The following is a 24,193-nucleotide window of genomic DNA, read 5'->3' on the forward strand; positions in this document are numbered from 1 at the left end:
ATTTGGAAAAATAAAAGATTGAGCCAATATGGGAGACTATCATAAAGCTTTAATTTCATGTTACTTTGTGCTAGAAGGAGGGGGAGACCAGTGCTGACAAAAATATTTGAAGAAATGGTGGAAAATTACCAAATTTGATGAAGGACATATATATTCCAAGAAGGCTCAGTAAACTTCTAATAGGAGTTTAAAATCTAATCTAGCCATAGCAAATCAGGCTGAAGCATTAGGTTGATATTTTCTCTTCAAAGGATCTATTTTTGAAAACATGAAAAATAGTGGCTCATCACTACTTGGTCTCCCACAGTTGCTCCAGATCACATTAACTAGACTGGTGCCTTGCATGGTCACATGTATAGAAAATAACTGAAAATATTTTTTATTATAAATTTTTTCTTCACAAAACTCATCACTGTAATTTCCCACCTATCATGCATAGTTATTTAGTAACTAAAAATAATGTTTAAACTCATTATTATTTTATTTATTTATTGGAGTGCAAAAAGGGCCTATTTATTGAAATATACTCCTGAGAGGCACAGCAGGCAAGACAGGAGAGGTCATATGCCTAGTTTTAATTGAAAAGTTTTACTGAACCTTGTGTATCTTCAGTCTTGTGAATGGCATCACTGTCAAAATTTCCATTAGCCCTTCGAGCAAATTCATCTGAGAATGCCTAGAAATACAAAGAGGGTTTTGATCACTATAATCTACAATCCTCAGCAGGTGAATGATTTTGATTCATCAGTTTTTGTTCCTACAGGCATGCACATTTAGGAGAAATCAATTCTCAAAGTATTATTTATTTTCATTACAGATGTTTAAAATTATGAAATACATATCTGTCATCCTGCTTTCATGAATATATCCTATGAAGTTACCAAAAATGTGAACAAAGATATAAATACAAGAATATTAATTACAGTGTTATTTGTAATACAGAAAAAATAAAAGTTTTAAACAGGAAAATGATTAAATAAATTTTAATACATCCACATGTTGGAATACTTACCAGTCATTAAAAATCACATTTTTAGGGCCTGCCTGGTGGCGCAAGGGGTTAAGATGCAACCTATGAGCTATCCACACCCACTGCAGCATGAGTTCGATCCCTAGGCAAGAAACTACACACATGGCTCAGCAGACCTCTCCTGCCTCACCTGCTGCTCCCCACAGCAGTGTATTTCAGTCAATCTGCCTGTTCTGTTCCCCACTCTGTCTCTGGTGAATCTTCTCACCCCCTGCACCTCTGGCCTATACCCCAGTTCTTGTATGCATAAATAAATAAATCTTTAAAAAATTAAATAAATGAAAAAGAAAGATATTAAATTGTTTAATCCCACTTTAAAAAATACAGAGGTTTAAAAGAAGATTGGAAGAATAAAACTGAAGAAGTTATACATTTTGTATTGTTCAAAGTCTCTACAAAAAACATGAATGACTTTCATAATCAGTAAGAGAAAATAACCTGCCAGTTGTGAACAATACTGTTAAGAGAAAGACAATCACAAGAATCCAATCGCTTCAGTTTTAAAATTCTTATTAGTGCAAGAGAGAAATGGTTGGAGGTTCATGCTTCTGCAGGAAGCAGCTGTTACATGTATTAATGAACCATTTCATGACTGTTAGTGACATTCCAAATCATTACTTTCTTCTCTCTCATAAACAAGCAACAGAAAATTTTGTTGGGGGGGAAAAAGTAGCCTCTTGGTGAAATTTTAACAGGGTGGTCCCCAGGAAGAAGGAAGGTTCCAGATTCCCTGCCCCACCCAAGGGAGGGTCGAGCTGAGCAGGGAGGAGAAGAAGCTGGAGAGGAGACTGGGGAAGGAAGGAAGCAGGATAGAGAGCCAGAAGGAGACCTGGAGGAGGCACATGTAGCAAGGAGATGTGTGAAGAAGCTGCACTTGCTTTTTGGTCATGGACTGGTTGGAACAGATGTGGGTGAGAGACCCGTGAATAGGTGACAATGGCAGCTTGTATTTGATTTTGATTTTGCTCTTTTCCTCCCAGACTGGTCTGGCTGTTTCTTACCCTTTCCTTGGTCCTCACCAGAAGGAGCTTTAACCTGTGGCAGGCTTTCGGGCCTCGGTGGCCCTGCTTTGGGCTCATCATGTTTGGCTGGGCATTTATCCACAAGGGAATGGGTAACTTTGGGTGATAGATTTGGAAACCAGCTTCTTCCTCTTTTCTGTATTGCACACTAATTGTATTAAAGTTCCTTTCCACTGAAGGTCTTACACACTAGAATATGTTTTATCTCTATGTGGCGATTGGTAGAAGCTATTTAAAATGGGCATTTTTGGGGGTTGGGGGTGCCCCTCACCCTGTTCTATAACAACATGACTAATACACGATGGGAGAAGGGCCAGGAGAGACTATGGTGCCAGGGTCTCAGGCTCACAGGTCTGTGGGACAGGCAGGTAAGCTATAAGAGCAAAGGCGGATGTTTTGTCTCTGAGAACACCTGCCACTCAGCCCCGGCAAACTGTCCACTGTCAGCCTTCCAGAACTTTTGAATTTTTAAGTCACAGAGTGCATCGGGAATTTTATGTGAAATATTTTATGTCTAAATGCTAGCAAATGATGAATGGCGAGCACAAGGGAATTCATTATACTACTTTGTCAACTTTTATATATGATTAAATCCTGAATAAGAATTTAAATGTTTCTACAACCATAAATTTGCTTGAGTTTACTAGACTACAATTAGTCTACACTACTCCTTTGCTCTCTTTATGGTAAATAGATGAAGAAACAGCAAAGAAGACAACTGAATACATAGGGCTCAGCTAACAAAACACCAGAAATAAGAGACTGTACCTGGATATTTCCATGATCCTTTGGGTGCAGCATAAAGTGAACCTCCTGTAAGGTGGTGGCTTGGTTGTTGCTACTGAATTTGAACACTTCTGAAATGATTAATTTGGCAAAATCAGATTTAGGAAAGCCTAAAATTCCTGTTCCTATGGCTGGAAATGCAATGGATTTTAAGGACAGTTTCTCAGTGATCTCCAAACATTTTCTGATTAAGTCTTCCATGATCTGAAAAGCACAAAACACATCATCTTTATAGAATGGGAGTTAGAGCAAAACAGAAGAGTTTGGTAACTTGACTGTGATGCCAGCTCTCTTTCATTTTCTTTAAAGATTTATTTATTTACTTATGCAAGCACTGGGTACAGTCAGAAGTGTGGGAGAGTGAGAGAATTCACCAGTGCCAGAGCGAGGAGCAGAGCAGGCAGAAGGACCGAAGTACACTGCTGAGGGGAGCAGCCGGCGGCCATATGGGACCCTCCTCTGGTGGCCCAGGAGCAGCCGGGGAGCAGCCACTGCAGAGGCTGCGGGTAGCTTCGCAACCCAGCACTCAACCACTGTGCCACCGGGGAGGCCCTCTCTTTCATTTTCAACAGAAGGTAAGAGTAATCAGAAGGGAAAAGGCAAGTTCACACGTAGAGGCAGAAAAGAGAGAGCCCACCCAGAAGACTCCAACTCACTCAGCAATGAAGGGAAGAACCCGAGCAGCTACTGTCCTAATCCTCCCTTTTCTTCAACGGTTCATGCCCTCGCCTTGGATTCCTCACTAAAGTCTCTTCCCTGACTCCCGAGAATGGCTGAGCACTGTGATCAGTTTATGCTACTAACTAGTCCTCAGGAGAAGTCAGACACAGCGGCAATAAATGGCCATGGTGACGGAGGCTGCCGAGAGCGTGACATTACTACCGGAGAGAAAGAGTCAGGGTTCAGTTTGGTCTCCATCATATGGAGGAGAGTGGAAAGGGCTCCCCAACTTCCTGGAGGGTGTACAACCAGATCCCACCTTGTGTGCAGATGTGCTGTTATTTTTCCACCCTGGAGCCACCACGTGAAGCACATGCTGGCACTGCAGATTGCAGCCACTGGTGAGGAGAACTGTGCCCACGTCCACAGCCACCCCTTGTCCAGCTGCGTTCAATTCCTCCTGGAGTTGTGGCCCAGCTTTTCCCAAGAGGGCTTGAGAAAGGGGTCCATTATTTAGTGAAAGACTCCAGGGAATGGAGTTGACGATAACATCGACCTTAAAGACAAAACCAACAATTTGTTTCAAATACTAACAGAAAGCATTCATCAAGGATTACTATATTGACCCACTGGGCTGGCCTAATAGAAGACAACTAAGATGGTCACGTTCTCAGAGATTAAATGTCACCTAAAGCAAAGTGTTATTAAATACTTTGTTCACTTAAGAAACTTTAAGACCAAAGAGAACTGTCCAAAAGCAATTTATAAACAGTATGGAACCACTGGAGGAGTCTAGTTCTTCAAGGCTGGTGAAGACACCAGGGACAAGGTGGGTGCTGAGAAGTTGGAAGGGTTGCAGCAGGTAGAGAGAAATGGGAAGTCACTCGGGAAAGGGAGAACATGAATATAAGCACGTAGGCTGTGAGCCGTCAGCAGATTGGCAGACCTGTTTCAACAGCACAATCTTGCCAGCCAGTTTAGACTGTTTCTGGTGGTAGGGGGGACTGGGCTCAAAAATCATTCCAGTTACTGACTCTTGGTTGATTTGGTTTTTAAAATTGATTTCCTTTTTTCTAGTGAGAAACAAAATTAATATTCAGTATTCTGAAACAGTGCAATGGCTAATTATGAGCAAATTCTTGGATACCAAGTACAAATTTCTTACCCCCTCTAAGTCCCATTTCTTCATGTGGGTATTGGGAAAAATAATAATCCTACAATCTTTCTCATGGGAAAATGTGCATCAAGCATATAGCACGGTGTCTGGCACAGAGAAAACGATCACTGTGAACTACTTGTCTTGTGATTATATTTTATCTCTATGCAAGTGGTAATCTAATTTTAAAGAATTCTTTCAAAAGTTGAAACTAAAATAAAAATTATCTTAAAACAGCAACATTAAAAAGGGTAGCACCAGAGAATGGTAGAAAACATTAAAAATCATATGTATTTGATAAGGAACATGTATCCAGAACATATAAAGAACTCTTAAAGAGTCAATCATAAAAAGATAACCCAATTTGAAAGCAACAGTTCTCCAAAGAAGATATGCAAATGGCCTTCCCAGGTATCCCAGGACTATCCACAATCACCCAATTAAAGAAGTAATATTCAGTACAGCTGGGGAGTCCACGGCTGCTGTCTGATTAGTGAACCTATATTAAAAGGTTATTAATATGTTTTTAAAACATGTCACCCCCTGGTTGACCTAACAGAATTTCCCTCCATCATACCCACACCTTTCCCAGATCCACTTCCTCTCTCCTCATCACATCTCCTTACTGGGGCTGGTGCTCCTATTCCCCAACACTCAGGGCCCCAGCTGGTTCAGTTCCTATGCTCTAAGTATTCTTATCTGTTATCTGCAAACTTAACCAGAAATTATCCTTAGATGTGTCATGTAAGTGTAAAGTCATTGAATTAGTCCAGAAGCTGGAAAAATATGAGGTATTGTTGTGTATTTCACACTCATGAGAAATCAGGTGACTTGAATACATATTTAGTTCCCACAAATGACGGGCAAGGCAATTAGTCAATGTCTTGGGAAGTAGCCAAGTTCTAAGGACCCTGTCTTGAGGTGGGACTTGGGCTGGGCATGGATTCTCTCCTTGAGCCCATTTTCCTTTAAGAAGTGACTAACTGGGGTGGAAACAACCTGGGAGTGTGGGAGACAACCTGGGGTCACTCACCACAGCGTTCTGCACCTCTTCTTTCACCAACAAGACCCTCAGGCCTTCTGGGGACAAGAGAACTTGTCCATTCCCATGATCTTCTCTCAAGTCGGGCTGCCTGGCTGCTGGCAATCTGGGCAGGGAAGCAGCATCGGGCCGGGCATCTTTAAATAGAGTTTTCATGGCGCTGGCAAAGGCCTCAACAGTCTTCTCAGCTGTATCCACAAGGTAGATTTCTTTCAAGGTGCATCCATCTGACTTATGTTGGAAATGCCCCTTGACAGCAGAAACGATGGTCTCCACACACTGGGGTAAGGCGAAGCCAAAGTTTTCAGAACTAATAGCAGGGATGGCGATGGACTGACACTTGTGTTTTTCAGCCAAACAAAGACTTTCTTCCATGGCTGTCTTCAACTGGGACACACACCTCTGGGCCTCATTTTTCCTCCAGTGGGGCCCGACTGCGTGGATCACGTGCCTGTATGGGAGCTTTCCTGGCTTTGAGATGGTGGCGTGGCCAGGTAGGACCTTGCCATTTCTCTTCACTATCTGGTCACAGTCGGCTTGGAGCTCAGGGCCTGCTGCTTCTAAAAGAGCAGCAGCAAGGCCCCCGATGTGCTGGAGCTCCTCATTGGCTGCATTCACCACCACTTCCACGGGGAACCCAGTCAGGTCGCCCTGCTGCACAATCAAGGAGACTCCAGGGGCCAAGTCCACCCGACAGAGGCATTTCTGCTCATCAGCGCCCCCTTCTGCCTTTTCTTTGTTCTCCTGTAGTTTAATAAAACAACCAAACAGCCTTTTGGCCTCACATATATAAAACTCTTCTTTTTCCTGGAATAACTGTCTGGCTCCTGGGTGATTAATGCAGGTACTTTTAACACAGACAGAATCCCGGACTTGCATGATGAAGTCTATTCCCTTCCGGACGTCTATCTTTGGACCAGTTAGTGAAATTCCTTTTGGACCTTTTTGGTTTTTCTCAAGATGGAACTCTATCTGCATGTTTGGCTTTCTTATCTTTGGCCAGAATGACCTCTTTTCTGCCTGTAAGTACTCAATAATTAAGGAAGACTCTATTTCAATCATCCTTTTTATGATTGTGTGTTTTTCCAGAAAGTCAAAAAGTAAGTGATGAATTTCTTTTACTTCTCTCACACAGCCGGCCACAATGACCTCAGCATTGACATCTGAAATTAATTCATTGATTATTACAGTTGTTGAGGAGGAATTACGTTTGTTGAGCAAGCTGCGAGTGAGTCCTTTCCATTTCTTGCCATTGAGAACGTGTCTGTTCTCAACATCTATGCGCTGATAATTTAAGGCACTGGTCATTAGCTTTTCAGCTTCTAATAGGACTTCAGGAGAACAGCTGGTTAAGAGAACACTTGGATCCTTTAGCTCATAAATTGCAAGAATTTTCTGTGCTATAAAAAGAGACTTAGAGAATTCGGTAGAGTCTACCTGTTGTAAAAACTGGAAAACCTCAGGGGGAACCTGCACGTGTTTCTGAGCCATGGCGTGCACCTTCTCCTGGACTTCACACTTCACCTTATACACATCTGCAGGGAGCCCTTTGATGCTCATGTGCTGAGAGGGTTCATCGTAGACTATCTCCACCTCTGGGCCTTCTGGGCGGAAACGTTCCAGTGCACCACTGTGGCACAGGAGAGAAAATCTCCCTGGAGAAAGGGACACTTTTTCCTTCAGGCTTTGCTGTTCCCTTTTAATTCTTTGCGTGGTGCTTTCTATTAATTCTGTGAGTTGTGGCTCAATCTTTTGTACATCCTCTGATCTCCCCGTCAAAGTGACGATGTCCAGCAGTGTATCAAACTCAATCAACACCCTGTTGTCTTGTAAGTCACTTTTCATGGTGTCCCACACGAAGGGATCCACTTTAAATGAGGAGACTTTATATTTAGACCTGATGCCAGCGAAGGCTGTGGAAGCATTTTTCTGCCAGCTCTTGATTCTCTGTCTTCCTTGACTGAGTAAGGAGGGTGCAGGTTGGATGGTAACTTCCCCATTGAGTTCAGACCATGTGAACTCACAGTGACAGCGTCTCACTTCATCATTCATCTCCTCGATCAGGTGATTGTTCTTGTGCAAGAACTTCCACAAGGGAAGGTCCAACGATTCTCTGAAGGGTGCTGGAAGCTTGACCAGAGGCTTCTCCTTTCCGTACAAGGCTGTGCCCAAGGAGGAGTAGTATGGGAACACGGAGAGCGGCATTTTGTTGAGCTCGAGTTTCTTGGTTTTGATGGTGTCGACCACTTAAAAGAAAGAAATAAAAGTAAGTATTTCAGTGTCATGTTTCAAGAGTAAACAATAATACTTTCCTGCTCTACAGTAATAAATCCTCATGTTTGTAAGACTACTATATTACATTATTAAGAACCATACAATGCTCAAATATAAATGAACACATAAAAACTTCAAGGACTTTATAGGTATTATTTGTTTAGTGGAATAATTTCAGTTGCTGTCACTCTAAGTTGGAATTGTATTAGGTTCATTCTATTTTACATTTCTCTGACATATCTCCATCATGTTCAGAAACAGACATGCCTTTAGTCACAAGCCTGGGGATAATGTCTATGCAGGGTAAGGAAAATTTTGGTGCTCAACATGAAGCTCAGGTCAAATGATATTATTTCCTTCTTCCGTAGGCTTTCATTTTAGGCTTCATACAGGACTTAAATTCCCCTAATGCCGGGCCTCCCTGGTGGGGCAGCGGTTGAGCTCTGGGAGGGTCCCACATGGCACGCAGACCTCTCCTGCTGCCCGCTACTCCCCTCAGCAGTGTATTTCGTCAGTCTGCCTGCTCTGCTCTCTGCCTCTTGTGAATTCTCTCACCCTCCCGCGCTTCTAACTGTACCCGTGCTTGTATAAATAAATAAAATAAAATCTTTAAAAAATTCCCTTAATGTCTCTAAGGGGAGGAGCATAACAATAATAAAAATTATTATATAAATAATAATATTATTATAGCTAAGAATCGTCAAGAATAATGTCAGACACTATTCTAAGAGTTTACATATATTTAATTCATTGAATTCTCACAATAACCCTTGACATCCAAAGTTTTTATCAACACAATCCACAAGTGACATACTCCACAAACTAAAACTAAGCCAAAATGGATTAGAAGTAGGAATATATGACCTGAAACAATGAAGTACATAGATGAAAACAGGCTAAACACACCATGAATTTGGCTTCAGGGATGTCTTTGGGTACTAGACTACACAGTAAGGGAAACAAAAGCAAAAACAGATACTGAGGTAACATCAAGTAAAAAGCCTCTGCATGGCAAAAGAATCTATCATTTAAATGAAAAGATACCCTACCTGAATGAAAGAAAATATTTGCATACCATACATCTGACAAGGGGCTAATATCCAAGATGTACAAATAATTCACATAACTCACCATAAAGAAAACAAATAACCAATCAAAAAATGAGGATAAGAGGTGAAATGACACATCTCCAATGAAGACTACAGACTGCTAACAGGCATATGGAAAAATGCTACCATCACCATTATCAGGGAAATACAAATATAAACTCAATGATATACCACTAACGCCTGTGAAATGACCTGTTTCAAAAAAACCAGCATCAGGCCTTCCCAGTGGTGCAGCGGGTTGAGCGCAGCGCTGCGAAGCTGTCGGTAGCCTTTACAGTGCCAGTTTGATTCCCGGCCAGGTAGGGAGATTCCCACATGGCGTGGCAGACCTCTCCTGTCACGCCCGCTGCTCCCCTCAGCAGTGTATATTCCAGCCGTCTGCCTGTTCTGCTCCCCACTCTGTCTCTGGTGAATCCTCTCACCCTCCCGCGCCTCTGGTCTATACCCCAGCTCTTGTATAAAAATAAATAAATAAATCTAAAAAAAAAAAAAAAGACAAGCATCAATAAGTGTTGGTGAGGATATGAGAATGTGGTGGGAGGTGCTGGGGGAGCAAGGAATCCTTACAAACTGTTGGTGGGAATGCAGAATGGTCCTTATGGAAAACAGTATGAAGTTTTCTCAAAATATTAAAAATAGATTCATCACATGACGCACCAATTCCACTTCTAGATGTCTACCCAAAGAGTATAAAAACACAAATTCAAAGGAATACATGTACTCCTATGTTCATTGCAGCACTGTTTACAACAGTCAAACTCTGGAAACAATCTTAGTCCCCAAGGACAAATAAATATATTAAGACAAAGTATATATTGGAATACTACTCAGCTACTAAAAAGGTGACTTTTGCCATTTGTGACAACATGGGTGGGTGGAACAAGAGGCTATTATGATACGAGAAATAAGTTAATAGGTCAAAGACAAATACCAGATGTTTTTACTCATGTGTGGGATATAAGAAACAAACAAAATAATCTAAACAAAATTAAAAAAAATCTAGAAATCTGATGATAGAGTTGAGGCTACCTTTGAGGAGAGTGGAGGTTGGGAGCAAAGGGATAAAGTATAGTTTTTTGGTGCATCATAAGTAAGTAGAGACTCGGGAATTTCTTTACATCTTCCAAACTTAATATTGATTCTCTAAAGTCTGAATCACTGGACTCATCAAGTGTCATATCCCTGATGAACAAGATTATAAATTGGATTTTCAATGAAATGTATGAATTAAAAAATAAACTGTAATCAACTGATAACTATTAATATCTGCTAAAATAGTTTAGGTTATGCCAGATAAGGATTATAAAATCAGATTACCAGGTATTTACCTTTTCTGTCCAAAAATTCAATGAGAGCAGAACTCTCTTCAGGAAAACATTCAACTTTGGCAACTCTTCCTCCTCCATTATCAGGATTTTCAAATACAAGTTTTAATTCAGAGTCATCAACACCAGGTGGCAGGTTTTCCACCCTGATTGTTCTTGTGACTTCCAGAGGTCTTGGAGTTAGCTTAAGTTGTTTCACTTTAGAGATCCTGGCACAGTCAGCAACAAACTTTATGACATCTACAAATACATGAATGAATGAATAAATACATCAGAAAATTCTGATTTTATTGCATACATAAGGAAATTATCTGAATATTAATAAAAATAAAGGGGGTCTCCCCTGGTGGCGCAGGCAGTTGAGGGCAGCGCTGTGAAGCTGTCCACAGCCTCTGCAGTGCTGGTTCAATCCCCACCGCCCCGCGAGGGTCCCACATGGTGCGGCAGACCTCTCCTGTTTCGCCCACTGCTCCCCTCAACAGTGTATTTGGTCAGTCTGCCTGTTCTGTTCCCCGCTCTGTCTCTGGTGAATCCTCTCACCCTCCCACGAATCTGGCCTGTACCCCGGTTCTTGTATAAATAAATAAATAAATAAATCTTTAAAAAACAAAACAAAACAAAAATAAAATAAAAAATAAAAATAAAGGGGGAGCTAAGCATTTGATTTTTTAGATGCTAGTTTTAATTGCTAAGAACATTTCTATGCCTAAAACTGCCATTCTCTGAACAAGGCCCATATCAATGTCTTATTTGGATTATTGCCAGAACTGTGACACTGTCTCCAGTCACAGCCCTCTCCAACCCTGTTTGATATGGCCATCTGATTGGTCTCACTACAATACAAATATTCTCATTTCCCTCCTTTCTTAAGTCACTCAGTGACCCATTATTCCTGCAGACAAGAATTATACTATTTAGGCTTACATGCCGTTAGCTTTGGCTCCAAAATAATTTTTAGTCAACACTTGTGAGTATTCCCTGAAATTTAAATGTGGCCACAAAAACTACTCTGTCTTGAAAACCTGTTCTTTTTTTGCCTGTGTTTATACAATTTTATATGCTTGACATGACCTTCTCCTAATGTTTATACTGGTTCTATTCCTCCTTCTGGACTCAGCCCAACTATTCTTTTCAAATTAGTAAATAGTGATGGTGGGCCCATGGTGTGACAGCACAATGCTTGCTAGCATTCAGAGATACACAAGTAAGTCTCACACATCCTTGAAAGTTCACCATCCAGGAGGCACCAAGTCTTAAAAGGAAACAAATTGCCTAATGTCTAAACAAATGAGGTGGGAAGGTTAATACTGGGAACTGGATTGTCAAGGATTCCCAGAGTAAGTGACCTGGCTGTTGGAGGACGAAGAGGCATTGAAGAGTAATGAGGGGAGGAAACATGCAGGCAGAGGGCACAACAGTGGCATGAAACACAGTATATTTCAGGCCTGATTGGTGCTGGGCAAGTATAAATGTCATAGAAGGGAGTAGACAGGGCTAACCCAAGCCACCATATAGGGTTCCCCATACTCCCTCTCTCCACAGCCTGTTCCCTGCTAAGGGAAGCAGCTCCTCCTGCACCTTACATGTGAGCTCCTCAGGAACAGGAATTTATCATCTCTGTACCCTCAGCACCTAGACAAGTGTCTGGCACACAAGAAGTGCTCACGATTTTTGATTAAAGAACAAAAGCAGGTCCAAATATTAACAAATAATCATAAATTTGAAATAGGAATAGCTCCCTTTCTTGAATCCTTAGTATGTCTCAGGTACTAGGTGAAGAACTTTCAAACCACCTCATTTAATTCACACAGAAACTGGACTAGGTAAGTATTATTACCCCCATTTTACAAATGAGGAAAGTAAAGCACAGTCTCAGATATTAGTTAAATGGCAGAATTAGCATTTTTATTCTATGATTGTGCCCTTCACTAACCAGTCCACTGCCATGGCCTTGGGACTTGAGACTTGGAACCGGAACATGACCTTGTCTTTCTGGAGACAGCTCTTCCAATCTCAAGGACTGTCCACAGACTCCAGACAGTGACCTTAAGAGCACTCGTTTTCTGTATTCCAAGCTCTTACTCATCTCTGCACACGCATGACCATGACCCAGCTCAGGCAGGGGGTCCCTGGGTTTAAGTCCAGTCCTTCCACTTATTAGTGCCTCTAGTTCTATCTAATAGTTCAATCTATTAAACATAGCAGATTTTAGGGCCTCCCCGGTGGCGCAGCGGTTGAGCGCTGGGTTGCGAAGCTGCCCACAGCCTCTGCAGCGCCAGTTTCATCCCTGGCTGCTCCCCGGCCACCAGAGGAGGGTCCCACATGGTGCGCAGACCTCTCCTGCCGCCCGCTGCTCCCCTCAGCAGTGTACTTCATTCGGTCCTTCTGCCTGCTCTACTCTCCGTTCTGGCTCTGGTGAATTCTCTCACCCTCCCTCACTTCTGACTGTACCCAGTGCTTGAATGAATGAATGAATGAATGAATAAATAAATAAATAAATAAATAAATCTTTTAAAAAAATAGCAGATTTTGGTTTCAAAAAAAATTTGCTTCTCTTTCAAAATAAAAAAGCAGACTTCTCTTACAAGCTACTGAAAGAATCACACCTTCAGAGACATTCCCTCAATGAGTGTCCCAAATCTCAGTGTGCACAAGGAAGACTGCAAGCAAATGAAGCATCACTCAATCTTACCTATGTATTTTCGAAAGGTAACTACAGCAACATCAAAATCGCGAATTATTTCCACTTCAAAGTCATCATTGGACAAACCACTCGTGTTCTCCACTAACAAGATTAACATCGAATCAGTCACATTTTCCTGGAGATTTTCAAGTGCAACCAAAGAAGAAATGATTTCACTTTCTGCTCCAATATCTTCCATTTCTTCTGATCTTCTATTGAGAGAGGGTTTTGTATCTGGTTCTTCGGACACATCTGATTTTAGGGAGACAGATGAGGTACAAAATGTTATATTTATTGGTTTTAACAAAGTAAATTATCATAAGATATTTCTTCTTTCATTTTCAATCTCTTGGCTAACCATAGGGCAATTTTCAGGATTTAGTGTGGAAAAACTTTAAACAGAGGACCTCCTCTTCTTCTCTGAAAGGGGACAACTAAAGTATCTTGTTTGAGACCACCCAACTTCCTATCCGGTTGCTATCACTGGAACTGGGTCAATTTAAACAGGTTCGTAAATGGTTCTGAAATTTCCAGCACAATGAGAAGCCCATTGTTGTGGGGCTGAATGGTGGTTCTGAGAATACATTTAAGGTTTTAAGCAAAATGAGACAGTGCTAACAAAGCAGTTAAAACAGAGTTAGAATAAACTCTAGGAAAAGCTAAGAAACACAGACTTGATTAAATTCTGGACATGGGAATGACACCGATACAAACATACAAATACAAAACCACTTTTGGGTCTAAAATTGAGGTTGAGGGCACAGCACACAAGGCAACTTTCAAGAAAACCATATTTAGGGGGTCACAACGAACATTGGGAGCTGCGTGAATTGGGCCTATATGTGAAGAATGAAAGACAGGAATTCCTTTAAGGAGACAAAAATTTCTTTCATGATTTCATAAGAATCATGAGCTTTAAGAAAACTCTGCATATTAGGTTCTGTCATTTAATAGTATATCTATGTGAGTTACACCCCTATCTAGCTATTTTGCCAAATAAAATCAACTCTCATGCTAGTGTCATTTTCAAAAAGAAAGTTGCAAAAGTCTATATGTGATCTCAAGAAAATTTTGATTTTATTTTATTTATTTTTTTAAAGGTAGTTTTTATTTACTTATTTTTTTTGAAAGATTTATTTTTATTTATTTTTACAAGCACTGGGTACAGTCAGAAGCACGGGAGGGTGAGAGAATTCACCAGAGCCAGAGCGTGGAGCAGAACAGGCAGAAGGACCGAAGTACACTGCTGAGGGGAGCAGCGGGCGGCAGGAGAGGTCTGTGCGCCATGTGGGACCCTCCTCTGGTGGCCAGGGAGCAGCCGGGGATGAAACTGGTGCTGCAGAGGCTGCGGGCAGCTTCGCAACCCAGCGCTCAACCGCTGCGCCACCGGGGAGGCCCAAGAAAATTTTGATTTTAGAGGAAGATGTTTACAGTTTTTTGGAATTCCATTTCCTGAAGATTAAATATATTCTTCACTTTTTCTCCATTCCAGCACAGTTCATTCTTTCCTCCCCTTTTTAACAGCATGCTTTGCAAGGAAAATTAATCACTTCTAAATAAATGTGAGGTGGCACCACCCAGACACTAATTAGGCAGCAGAGTCCGCAAAGCCACTAGGTTGTTGACTTTTTCTTATAGCAAATGCAGCAAGAACAGTTACTGCTGGTCTGGAGGGCTGTACACTATACCTTCATCCTTCTCAGAAGTTTCTGTCCACAAGGGACACACACTTTCTTATTGTGGCTGCAGAGGACAGAGTCTTCTGTACTCTGTGCTCAGAAACTGATTTTGCCACACAGGGCACCAGCATGTCATGTCCTTGTTTCTCGATGGCCAGTTGCATACAAGTGGGTTCTAAAGGTTGGTTCATCTACCTTCCATGTAGCTTTTTGTCTGCCTTTCCATTGCTAGGTGTCTATTCACACATAGCAATCTGTTCCCAACCTTCTCACTAGACCCCTAAGAACTCAAGGGGCAACTCCAGGTTTGCCCTCTGTATGAGTGGCAGAGAGAACATAGTTGATGCAACCTCCAGGCATTGCTCAACTGAGCAAGCCTGCTTTGTAAAATCAGGAAGAGAGGGCTGGCCACCACTGTGCCCTCTTAAAGAAAAGCAAAGCTGAGAGATCAAGTGGGTCAATGAATGGAAAATACCTACTGCAGCACCCCACCCCATGACCCAGAATTGTGGAGAACCGTGTGGGAATTGCCATGGAGGTGAGTGAATGGCACCAGGTAATTGCAATCTTGGCACCATTAGAAGAAGATAAGGACTCCGCAGAGAGACCTGCAAATAGCCAAGGGCCAGCCAGTAAACTTGTGCCGAAGGGAAGAGCTCAAAAAGTATACGGGAATTGCGGCTGCCCAGGTCCCTGCACCTGTGACCTAGAATTGAGGGGAGATACATGGGAGCTGTCACTGAGGTGAATACCCTCACTGGGTAATCAAAAACCAGATTCCCAGGCATGGTAGTGGTTTGCAAAAGGCACCATTCTGCAGGCACTGAACTGGGCTACCAGCCACATCCCAGATCTGAGGGCTTCAGAACAAAGAACTGGGGCACAAAATTCGGGGCTTGGGTTCCTCACTACAGCGGGGCACAGGGCAGACACAGCACCCCCACACCATTGAGGCACTCCATGTCACCACCACCGCTCTGTTCCCCAGAGACCCAAAGGCAAAAAGCACACTTTTGGAAGGATACTAGGAAAGAGCTCTGGCACCACCACCAACTTCCTGATAGTTGGAAGCTAGGGATTCCAAAACCACCCTCAGGCTCTGAGAAGGGGTGAGAAGGGAACAAGGCAAATAGCAAGACCCCATTCTGGAACTGAGAGCTGGGCATGGGATCCGGGGTGTAGCACAGGCCATAACAGTGGGCACTGCACAGGGTGACAGCCAGCATTTTCTATCCGAGAGCCCTGGAATTAAGAACTAGAGCACAGAATTCAGCGTGCAGTATCCACATATCTGTGGGCACAGCACTGGGTGAACACGGGGCAGACACAGCACCCAGATTGAGCGATAGCCCTGTGTTGAAGTGCTCCCCTCCCTCGCTCCATTTCGCAGAGAACTACTGAGAAAAATCACAGGTCAGTAAGTACAGGTGTCTGGCGCCACCTAGTGACCAGAACAAAATCACAAACTAGCTGATGCCCTGCTGGAACTGAGTAAATACAGAGGGAGGGAACTGTAAAGGACAGTGCCCAGCAACACAGTCAGAGCATCAACACCGTGGTGGAGTTTTGGCCTAACAGTGTGAGACACAGAATGGTATACAGTTTCCCACAACCCTGAAAGTACACTCCAAAGAGATGCCTGCCAATACCAGTGGCACAACATCCCAATGCATAGAAGTAATTAGAAAGCAAACAGCAGGGAGAAGGAAAAATATGAATAACCAAGCAAGCCCACAGGAGGACACACCAAAAAAGAAAAACAGTCACCAGATCTCAACAATGACATGGAAGATAGAGAATTAATAACCAGAGAATTAATAATCATCATGATAAAAAAAAAGCATAAAGAAAATGAAAAGGAAAAAATGATATGAACAAATAATCAATGAACTGAAGAATGAAAATGAGACCTTAAGAAAGGAAATAAAAGAAATGCAGATTAAAAGATTACTGGAGGAGATAAAGAACTCTGAGATAAAGAAAAGCAATGAAAACAGAATCAATGAAATGGAAGAAGGGATTAGTACTCTCGAAGATACAGAAATAAAAAGAACCAAAAGGGAAAAGGAGAGAGAAGTGCAAAGGAAGAAGAATGAGGATACACTTAGACAATTATCAGACTCCATGAAGAGAGGAAATATAAGTTACAGGCATCTGGAAGGTGAGGAGAGAGACAAAGTATCTGAGAAATTATTTAAGGAGATAATTGAAGAAAACTTTCCCAAGCATGAAAAAGGAGATGAATATAGACATACAAGAAGCAAGATGAGCACCCACATACCACAATGAAAAGAAAACTACAGCAAGGCACATACTAGTAAAGCTTGCAAGAGTCCAGACAAGGAAAAAAGTAATGAAACTGGCAAGGGAAGGAACAGATAACTTATAAAGGAAAACCAATCAGGTTAACCTTCTGCTGTCTCCAGGAAACACATTTAACTACAAAAGATAAACATAGACTGTATGTAAAAGGTTGTAAAACAATTCTACAAGCACATGGACCAAAAAAGAAGGCAGGAACAGCTACACTTATATCAGATGAAATAGACTTCAAATTAAAAAAGGTAAAAAGAGGGCCTCCCTGGTGGTGTAGTGGGTTGGGCGCATAGCTGTGAAGTTGTCCACAGCCTCTACAGCACGGTTCAATTCCCAGCCAGCCAGGGAGATACCCACACGGTGCGGCAGACCTCTCCTGTCTTGCCCGCTGTTCCCCTCAGTACTGCTTTCCATCCATCTGCCTGTTCTGCTCCCTGCTCTGTCTCTGGTGAATCCTCTTACCCTCCCACGCCTCTGACCTGTACCTCAGCTCTTGTATAAATAAATAAATCATTTTAAAAAATAAAAAATGTAAAAAGAGACATAGACGGACACTACATAGACGGACATTATGATCAAGGGGACAATACATCAGGAAGATATAACACTCATCAACATATACTCACCAAGTGAAGGAGCACCAAAATATATTTGACAATTATTATCAGCTCTGAAAACTGACATTAAAGAAAATACATATATAGTGGGAGACTTCAACACCTCTCTCTCACCAATGGACAGATCAACGAGAAAAAATAAACAAAGACACTAGAGCCCTAAATAAAGACATAGTACTCATGGGCCTAACAGATATCTATAGGGCACTGCACCCAAAAAAATATAAGTACATATTTTTCTCAAGCATGTATGGATCATTCTCCAGAATCGATCACATACTGGGCCACGAGACAAACATCAACAGGTACATGAAGATCAAAATCATTCCAACTACCTTCTCTGATCATAAAGGCATCAAACTAGAAATAAATCATGAAAAGAAAACAAGGAACCCTCCCACTTCATGGAGATAAAAATTCACACTACTGGAAGACCACTGGACTAATGAGGAGATCAAAGAAGAACTTAAAAAAATATTTTGAGTTAAACGACAAGGAGGACACCAATTTCCAGAATGCATGGGATGCAGCAAAAGCAGTAAGAGGAAAATATATAGCAATGCAGGCTCACATCAAGAAACAAGAAAGAAATCAAATAAACTTAATTTCACATCTCAAAGAACTAGAAAAAGAACAACAAAACCTCCTAAAGCCAGTAGAAAAAAGGCAATTATAATAATCAAAGCAGAAATAAATGAAATAGAAATTAGAAAAACAATCCAAAAGATCAATAAAACCAAAAGTTGGTTCTTTGAAAAAATAAACAAAATAGACAAACCTCTAACCAGGCTCACAAAGAAAAAATGGGGGAAAACACATATAAATAGGATTATAAATGAAAGAGGAGAAATCACAACAGACTCCACTGAAATCAAAAGAATAATCAGGGCCTCCCCGGTGGCTCAGTGGGTTGAGTGCAGCACTGTGAAGCTGTCCGCAGCCTTTGCAGCACTGGTCCAATTCCCAGCCGGCCAGCGAGATTCCCAAATAGCGTAGCAGACCTCTCCTATCTCGCAGCTGCTCCCCTCAGCAGTGTATTTCGGTCATCTGTCTGTTCTGCTCCCCACTCTGTCTCTGGTGAATCCTCTCACCTTCCCATGTCTCTGACCTGCACCCCAGCTCTTGTATAAAAATAAATAAATCTTAAAAAAAAGAATAATCAGAGATTACCTGGTTCTCGAATGTGGACTTTGGTCTTGGATTCCTGAAACCCAAACAATAAAGTAGCATGAATGAATTAGCAATCATTTCTTTACATTGACAAAGTACCTCTGGGAGCAGCTGGAGACGTAGGGCTTAGAGAGAAGACAATGAGAGGCTGCGGTGACGATGCTGGGGCACCTCAGGCAATTGGCTCATCTGCTTAGTCAGCACAACTGGTACAAACAAGTCACAAATAACAGAAATCCCAGTGAACCAGCATTGGCGTATGACGTAAGATCTAGATCAGAGTAACAGTTTAGCTCATGCTCGTTTCTGCACTTAACATTCCCTGAGTGGTCACTGTGAGCAAGCACTGCGCCTCCTGCATGACAGAAGCCGTCCAGTTTCATCCTCACCCCACATGGGGACACCATTACAGCTGAGGAAATACTCAGGACATGCAGTATGAGTCACCGTCCCCTCAAAACAATGTCAAAACAAAACAAAGTAACTAAGTTCCAGGTTATAAAGCACCCAGGACAAACAGACCCCAAATTTTACATCTCAACCAACAGTATTGCAACCTCCAAAACCTGACTTTTCTAGAAGTGTCAGAAATCAAACAAAAAGTGCCCCCTCCTTCATTATTCCATGCTATTCTTCACCACTCTCACCCCCTCTATTTTGTAAGTTACTTTTCTCTCCCCAGTTTTATTTATACTTCTCATTTCACAGTACTTTTCTCATTGCAATCCCCTTCCACATACCTTATGAGAACACCCTACGCTTTTATTTACCTTCCTTGGAATTTCCTCTTCAAGGACATTTTGGACTTCATCTGGGGCTGTGGGCAACTTGACAGTTAACTTGAATGTTCCTTGTCCAGGCCATACTAACTCATGGTTGTCTCTCTCCAGGACTCTCTGCCGAACTGAAATTTAAAAAATTTAAAAGCCAGTGGTCAAGCAATCTTCATTCATAAAATTATCCCATGATTTCCATGGGTTTCATCATCATAAATCAATGGCTCGGTCATTTTCCAAGAGAGGGCTTGTGTAGCAGAAAGAGAAATATTTAGCAAGCAGACACAGATTTCAATTCCATCTTTATAGTTATCATTTTTAATTGTGAGCATCTTTCTTAATAAAAATACAAAGTCTGTCTTCCTGTCTAATTGTAAGTAGTTAATGAAGATTGTTTTGCATGTGTGTTCAGTGCAGAAATATAATAAAGAACTTAGTACATTACCTGAGGTTATTAGGTACCCAGAAAGGTAGCAGTATTTATTCTACAGTGAAGAACTAAGTATTTCTCATGCTGAGCCAGTAGATTGGGGTTGGGACACGGTGATGGAGGCCACAATTTGGGAAAGTGTCGGGGTACAATGTTTAACAGCCTAGAGTTGTGTCAGTCACCTGTGATAGTAAGGGACTCACATCTGAGAGTAAAAGGAGTAGAAAAGAAGAGATGGGGGGGGATTTCACGAAAGGAAAAAAGAATGAGCACATCTGGGCTGCAGCGAACAAACTGACCAGTGGATAGGAGAGTACAAAAGCCTGCATCTGAATTCCAACTCTGCCATGAACTTGCTGAGTGACACTGAGAAAAGATCAAAACTTCTCTAGAATTTGTTCCCTCACGTAAGGAGGTATTTCTGACCTATTCTGTTACACCCACAAGAGAGATGCGAGTGAAAGTCAGAGAGAGAAGAAAGGGAAATCAGTGTGTCTCAGACAGTGGAAAGAGGGAGCAGGTGAGTGTGGAAACAGAAGTGAGACCAGCATAGTCAGGCGGCTAAGGAGGTCAGGGTGAAGGGAGCCAGTGAGGGTGCCCTTGTGATTCACGGGTGCAGCTCTGCCCTGAGTGTGAGGTCACCAGATTATATTGTGAAATGGTGACCTGATGGGGCCAAAGACGTACACACGAATCTTTCAAGAGGGCCTTGAACAGTTTTCTCATCTCAACTATCCACAAAGGGGTGGAAGAAGGGAAGCCTTCACCAGCCGGATGCCAACTCAGAAGCTGGCCCAGAAACAATATGAGAAAAAATGCCAGACTCCTGTTTCACTCTTCATGAGCGAGTGGTTGCTTCACCTTGGACTTCTGAGGAGCTGTCCTAAGTTAGAATGAAGACTGAGGGCTAGATAAGACCCCAAAGCCAATGAGCAAGCTGAGGTGGTGTTTATTGAAACAGCCTCCTGACCTACTGCCTGAGGAAGAGCGCTAAGGCTGAGGAAGACATTCGTCTGTTAGTAACCGACTAACAGTATTGTTTTTTAAGCCCAGTTGTCTTGAGTCATGAACTCTGTGCTACATTCCTTTTATGATTCTCTAGACTTTAGAGTCCTCTCCAGGCATCTGAATGTGCCAGCCTGTTCTGAGACTGAGTATAATACATCTGGGCAGCCCTATTTCCAGAGAGTAGATGGTGTCTCTGTACGTGATCCCCAGTGAGGAGTTGGTGAATCTGGGAGGAAAAAGAGATGAAACTCTGCTACCAGTCTCCTTACCCAAGTGGACAGTCTGCTTCTGCAGCCAGCACCTCCGCTGCATTTTATTTAAAGAAAAGCTGGGTTCTCTTGCCCCATCTGACAACAGTCAGGAGGAAAATGAAAGCGAAAAGGGTGATAAATGTACACATTTGAACAGGATTTCAATTTATACACAACTTTTCAGAAATTCAGTGAACTGCAGTTAAAAATATTTCAACTACCTCTTTGTTCCTGTTTTTAACATGTGTTTCTACAGACAAGTGCTATGGGGCTCCTTTTCATTAAGTGAATCATAGAAATAAAGTCATGTCATGCTGTGGACTTGTGCCCGTTCTGGCATGGAGGATGGTGTCCTTTTTGATCCCTGCCTGGACCACTGCTACTGTTCTTAGGGCCTTGGAAGCCTCTTTGTCTCTCTTCTGGGCCCTGCTTCTCAAATCCTGTGACAGGAGAGCAGCACCAGCCTTGTATAAATCCCTGCCTATGGGCGCCTCCCTCTGGGGCAAAGAAAATTCATGGTCCTTACCCTGTCCATACAGGACCCTCTATCATCTCAAACTATCTCTTAGCTTTGATTTCCTCTATACCTTTTCACAAAAGGGAGGTTTAACAACAGAAGGTCTGAGATTTTAAAATATATATAACTGCCCTCTGACATCTGACACCTTTTCCCAGACTCCACTCATTCTTGCCCTCCAGTTTGCAGACCCTGCCAGCAGGTGCACAGGGACAAGCAGAGGACTGATTATTCAACCACACTGTGGGCTCACAGACCCCCTGCTTCCCTGAGAAAACCTCACGCTTCCTGCACTTGCTCGCTTCCTGCACTTGCTCATGCAGCGCTCTTCTGTCTGAAGGGCCCTCCCTGAAACCTTGCCCACCCCGAACTGAATTCACCTCCAAGGAGTCAGTTTTCATGTGATTTCCTGGAACTTTCTCTTCCCTTAAGGCTCCCATAAACCTTTGGAGTTCTAAAATTGCAATGGAACCGAAACCTTGTTTCCTACACACTATACCATCAATGTAAAATGAGGTGGGTGTTTATTTAGAACACCATCTCGTAAAATGAGGTGGGTACTCAGCTTTCAGTCAGCTCCTTTCTGTTCTACCACGTGGTGCAGAAGCTGCTGCCACTTCCAGGCAGCCCTGGAGCTCCTAAAAGCGGGACTCAAACGCTGGGGAAATCTCCCGCGACCTACTCCACATTCGGACTCCTAAGTCTGTGGAGGGATTCCCAGCCACAGCCACAGCCTAGTCCCAGTGCCAACCCCAAATTTCCCCTAGAGGAGGAACCCGGTTGATCCCTCTTTTGCTCATCCCTGGAGCCCTTTACCGTCGTCCGGGAAGAAGAGCACCGTGAAGCGGGGAGGGCTCCCGGGTTCCCGGCGGATCTCGCATTCCCCGCCTCCCGACCTCTTCGAGCTCTGGAAGTACAGCTGCAACTTGGTGCTCAAGTTCTTCGGGGGATCCGGGCCCCAAGAGCCTTCTACCAGCAGAGGAAAGGAGCCGGCTGTAGCCATCTTCAGCTCTGGGTCTTGATGCCTCTTTCGGCTGTAGCCATCTTCAGCTCTGGGTCTTGATGCTTCTTTCGCTTTCGTTTCTTTGAAAACTCCCTGCCTTTAGTTTCTGCTTTTGGCTCTAAATAGCGGCCCCCAGTCTTCGCCTGCATCTCTGCCCCGCGGCAGTGGCTGCCACCACCACTTGAGGCTTCTGACCTCCCCAACTGTGTCCAGGGTCTCTGCTACTCACCCAGGACACCAGCTGCAGTCAACAGCTTTGGGTCACTGCACCTTGCACAAACACAGAGACTTCATTTTTGCTGCATGCCAATACTGTGCAAGAATAGTAAATGGCTCAGCCCAGTGTGACTTTTTAGATGGCTGGAGGCTCATTGGGTCATCTTTCAATTATTATGAGATTCTTATCTTGCCTTTTGTTTTTGCTTTTTGTTTCCTGATCTGCTAATGTTATAAGTCTAGAAATTTGAGGGAGTTGGGGGGACGAAGGGAAGACCTTTACAGGTTTTTATGAAATATTTGTTAGGTGCCATCACTTGAGGTGAATTCAACAGGCAGAGTCCCTTGCTGCCACTGCCCTCATGAAGCTGTGGGACAGAATAGTTAGGACACTGTAGAATAACTGCCTTTGGAAGGAATACAGGTGTCCCTGGAGCAAATTAGGAGGCCATCCTGGCCCAGATGAGGGGACTCTAGTAGGGTGACGTATGACCTGAGGACTAGGGCTGATGGGGGGGTAGCCTTCAAGGTTGATAGAGGGGAGTTCCATGAAGTGATCTGCTTGTACAGGGTCCCCCTGACTGCTGTGTCCTGGCTAGAGTACAGGCAGGGAGAACAACCATGTGGGTGCTTAGTGTTCCAGATGAGAGATGAGGGCAGCTGAGACCAGGATGCTGGCAGAGGAGTTCTGAGGAAGGGTGGGATTTCAAATCAGTGTCGAGGAACAGGTGCAAGATTTGCTGAAGGATGTAGACAGTAGGTGAAGATGCTTAAGGATGACTTCAAGGTGATCCATGGATGCCCTGAGCGACTGGCTAGTGGCATCCACCAGATGGGAGCAGCAAGAGAGGCTAGGAAACTATCTTTGGCCCATGATAAAAGAGTGTTTCAGTGAGAAGTAGGGAACGTCATTAAATATTATCAGTGTCTACTGGAGTGCCAGGGACCTGACATACACTGTCTCCTGGTAAGGAGGGAGTTGAAGGGCGTGTTAGAGGACAGAGGACTGATAGGAAGAGAAGGAAGCGGAGGCAAGTGTGTCTGTGAAAGCAAGAAGGAGTTAGGCGGCCACATGGTTATAGAATCAAGGAGTTGTTATTTTTGTTTTCTGGCTTGAAAGTTT

At 42.9% G+C, this 24,193-nt stretch overlaps 1 protein-coding gene across 2 annotated transcripts in view; it reads right to left on the reverse strand.

The window, feature by feature from the left end:
* Positions 1-22,900, reverse strand: part of LOC119257467 (protein mono-ADP-ribosyltransferase PARP14-like) — a 38,399-nt gene extending 15,499 nt beyond the window's left edge. For both annotated transcript variants that reach the window (XM_054700518.1, XM_054700517.1), the window contains exons 1-9: positions 22,668-22,900; positions 19,640-19,773; positions 18,870-18,903; positions 13,097-13,339; positions 10,408-10,644; positions 5,688-7,942; positions 3,818-4,054; positions 2,821-3,042; positions 598-676 (exon numbers count right to left, since the gene is read on the reverse strand). In XM_054700518.1, the coding sequence (XP_054556493.1) occupies positions 598-676; positions 2,821-3,042; positions 3,818-4,054; positions 5,688-7,942; positions 10,408-10,644; positions 13,097-13,339; positions 18,870-18,903; positions 19,640-19,773; positions 22,668-22,854 (3,628 nt within the window). In that variant the 5' untranslated portion in view covers positions 22,855-22,900. The remainder of the gene's footprint in view (positions 1-597; positions 677-2,820; positions 3,043-3,817; positions 4,055-5,687; positions 7,943-10,407; positions 10,645-13,096; positions 13,340-18,869; positions 18,904-19,639; positions 19,774-22,667) is intronic.
* Between the last annotated feature and the right edge of the window lie 1,293 nt (positions 22,901-24,193).

Source organism: Talpa occidentalis, unplaced genomic scaffold, assembly GCF_014898055.3.
Source record: "Talpa occidentalis isolate TD23 unplaced genomic scaffold, MPIMG_talOcc4v2.1 talOcc4.4, whole genome shotgun sequence".
Lineage (NCBI taxonomy): Eukaryota > Metazoa > Chordata > Mammalia > Eulipotyphla > Talpidae > Talpa > Talpa occidentalis.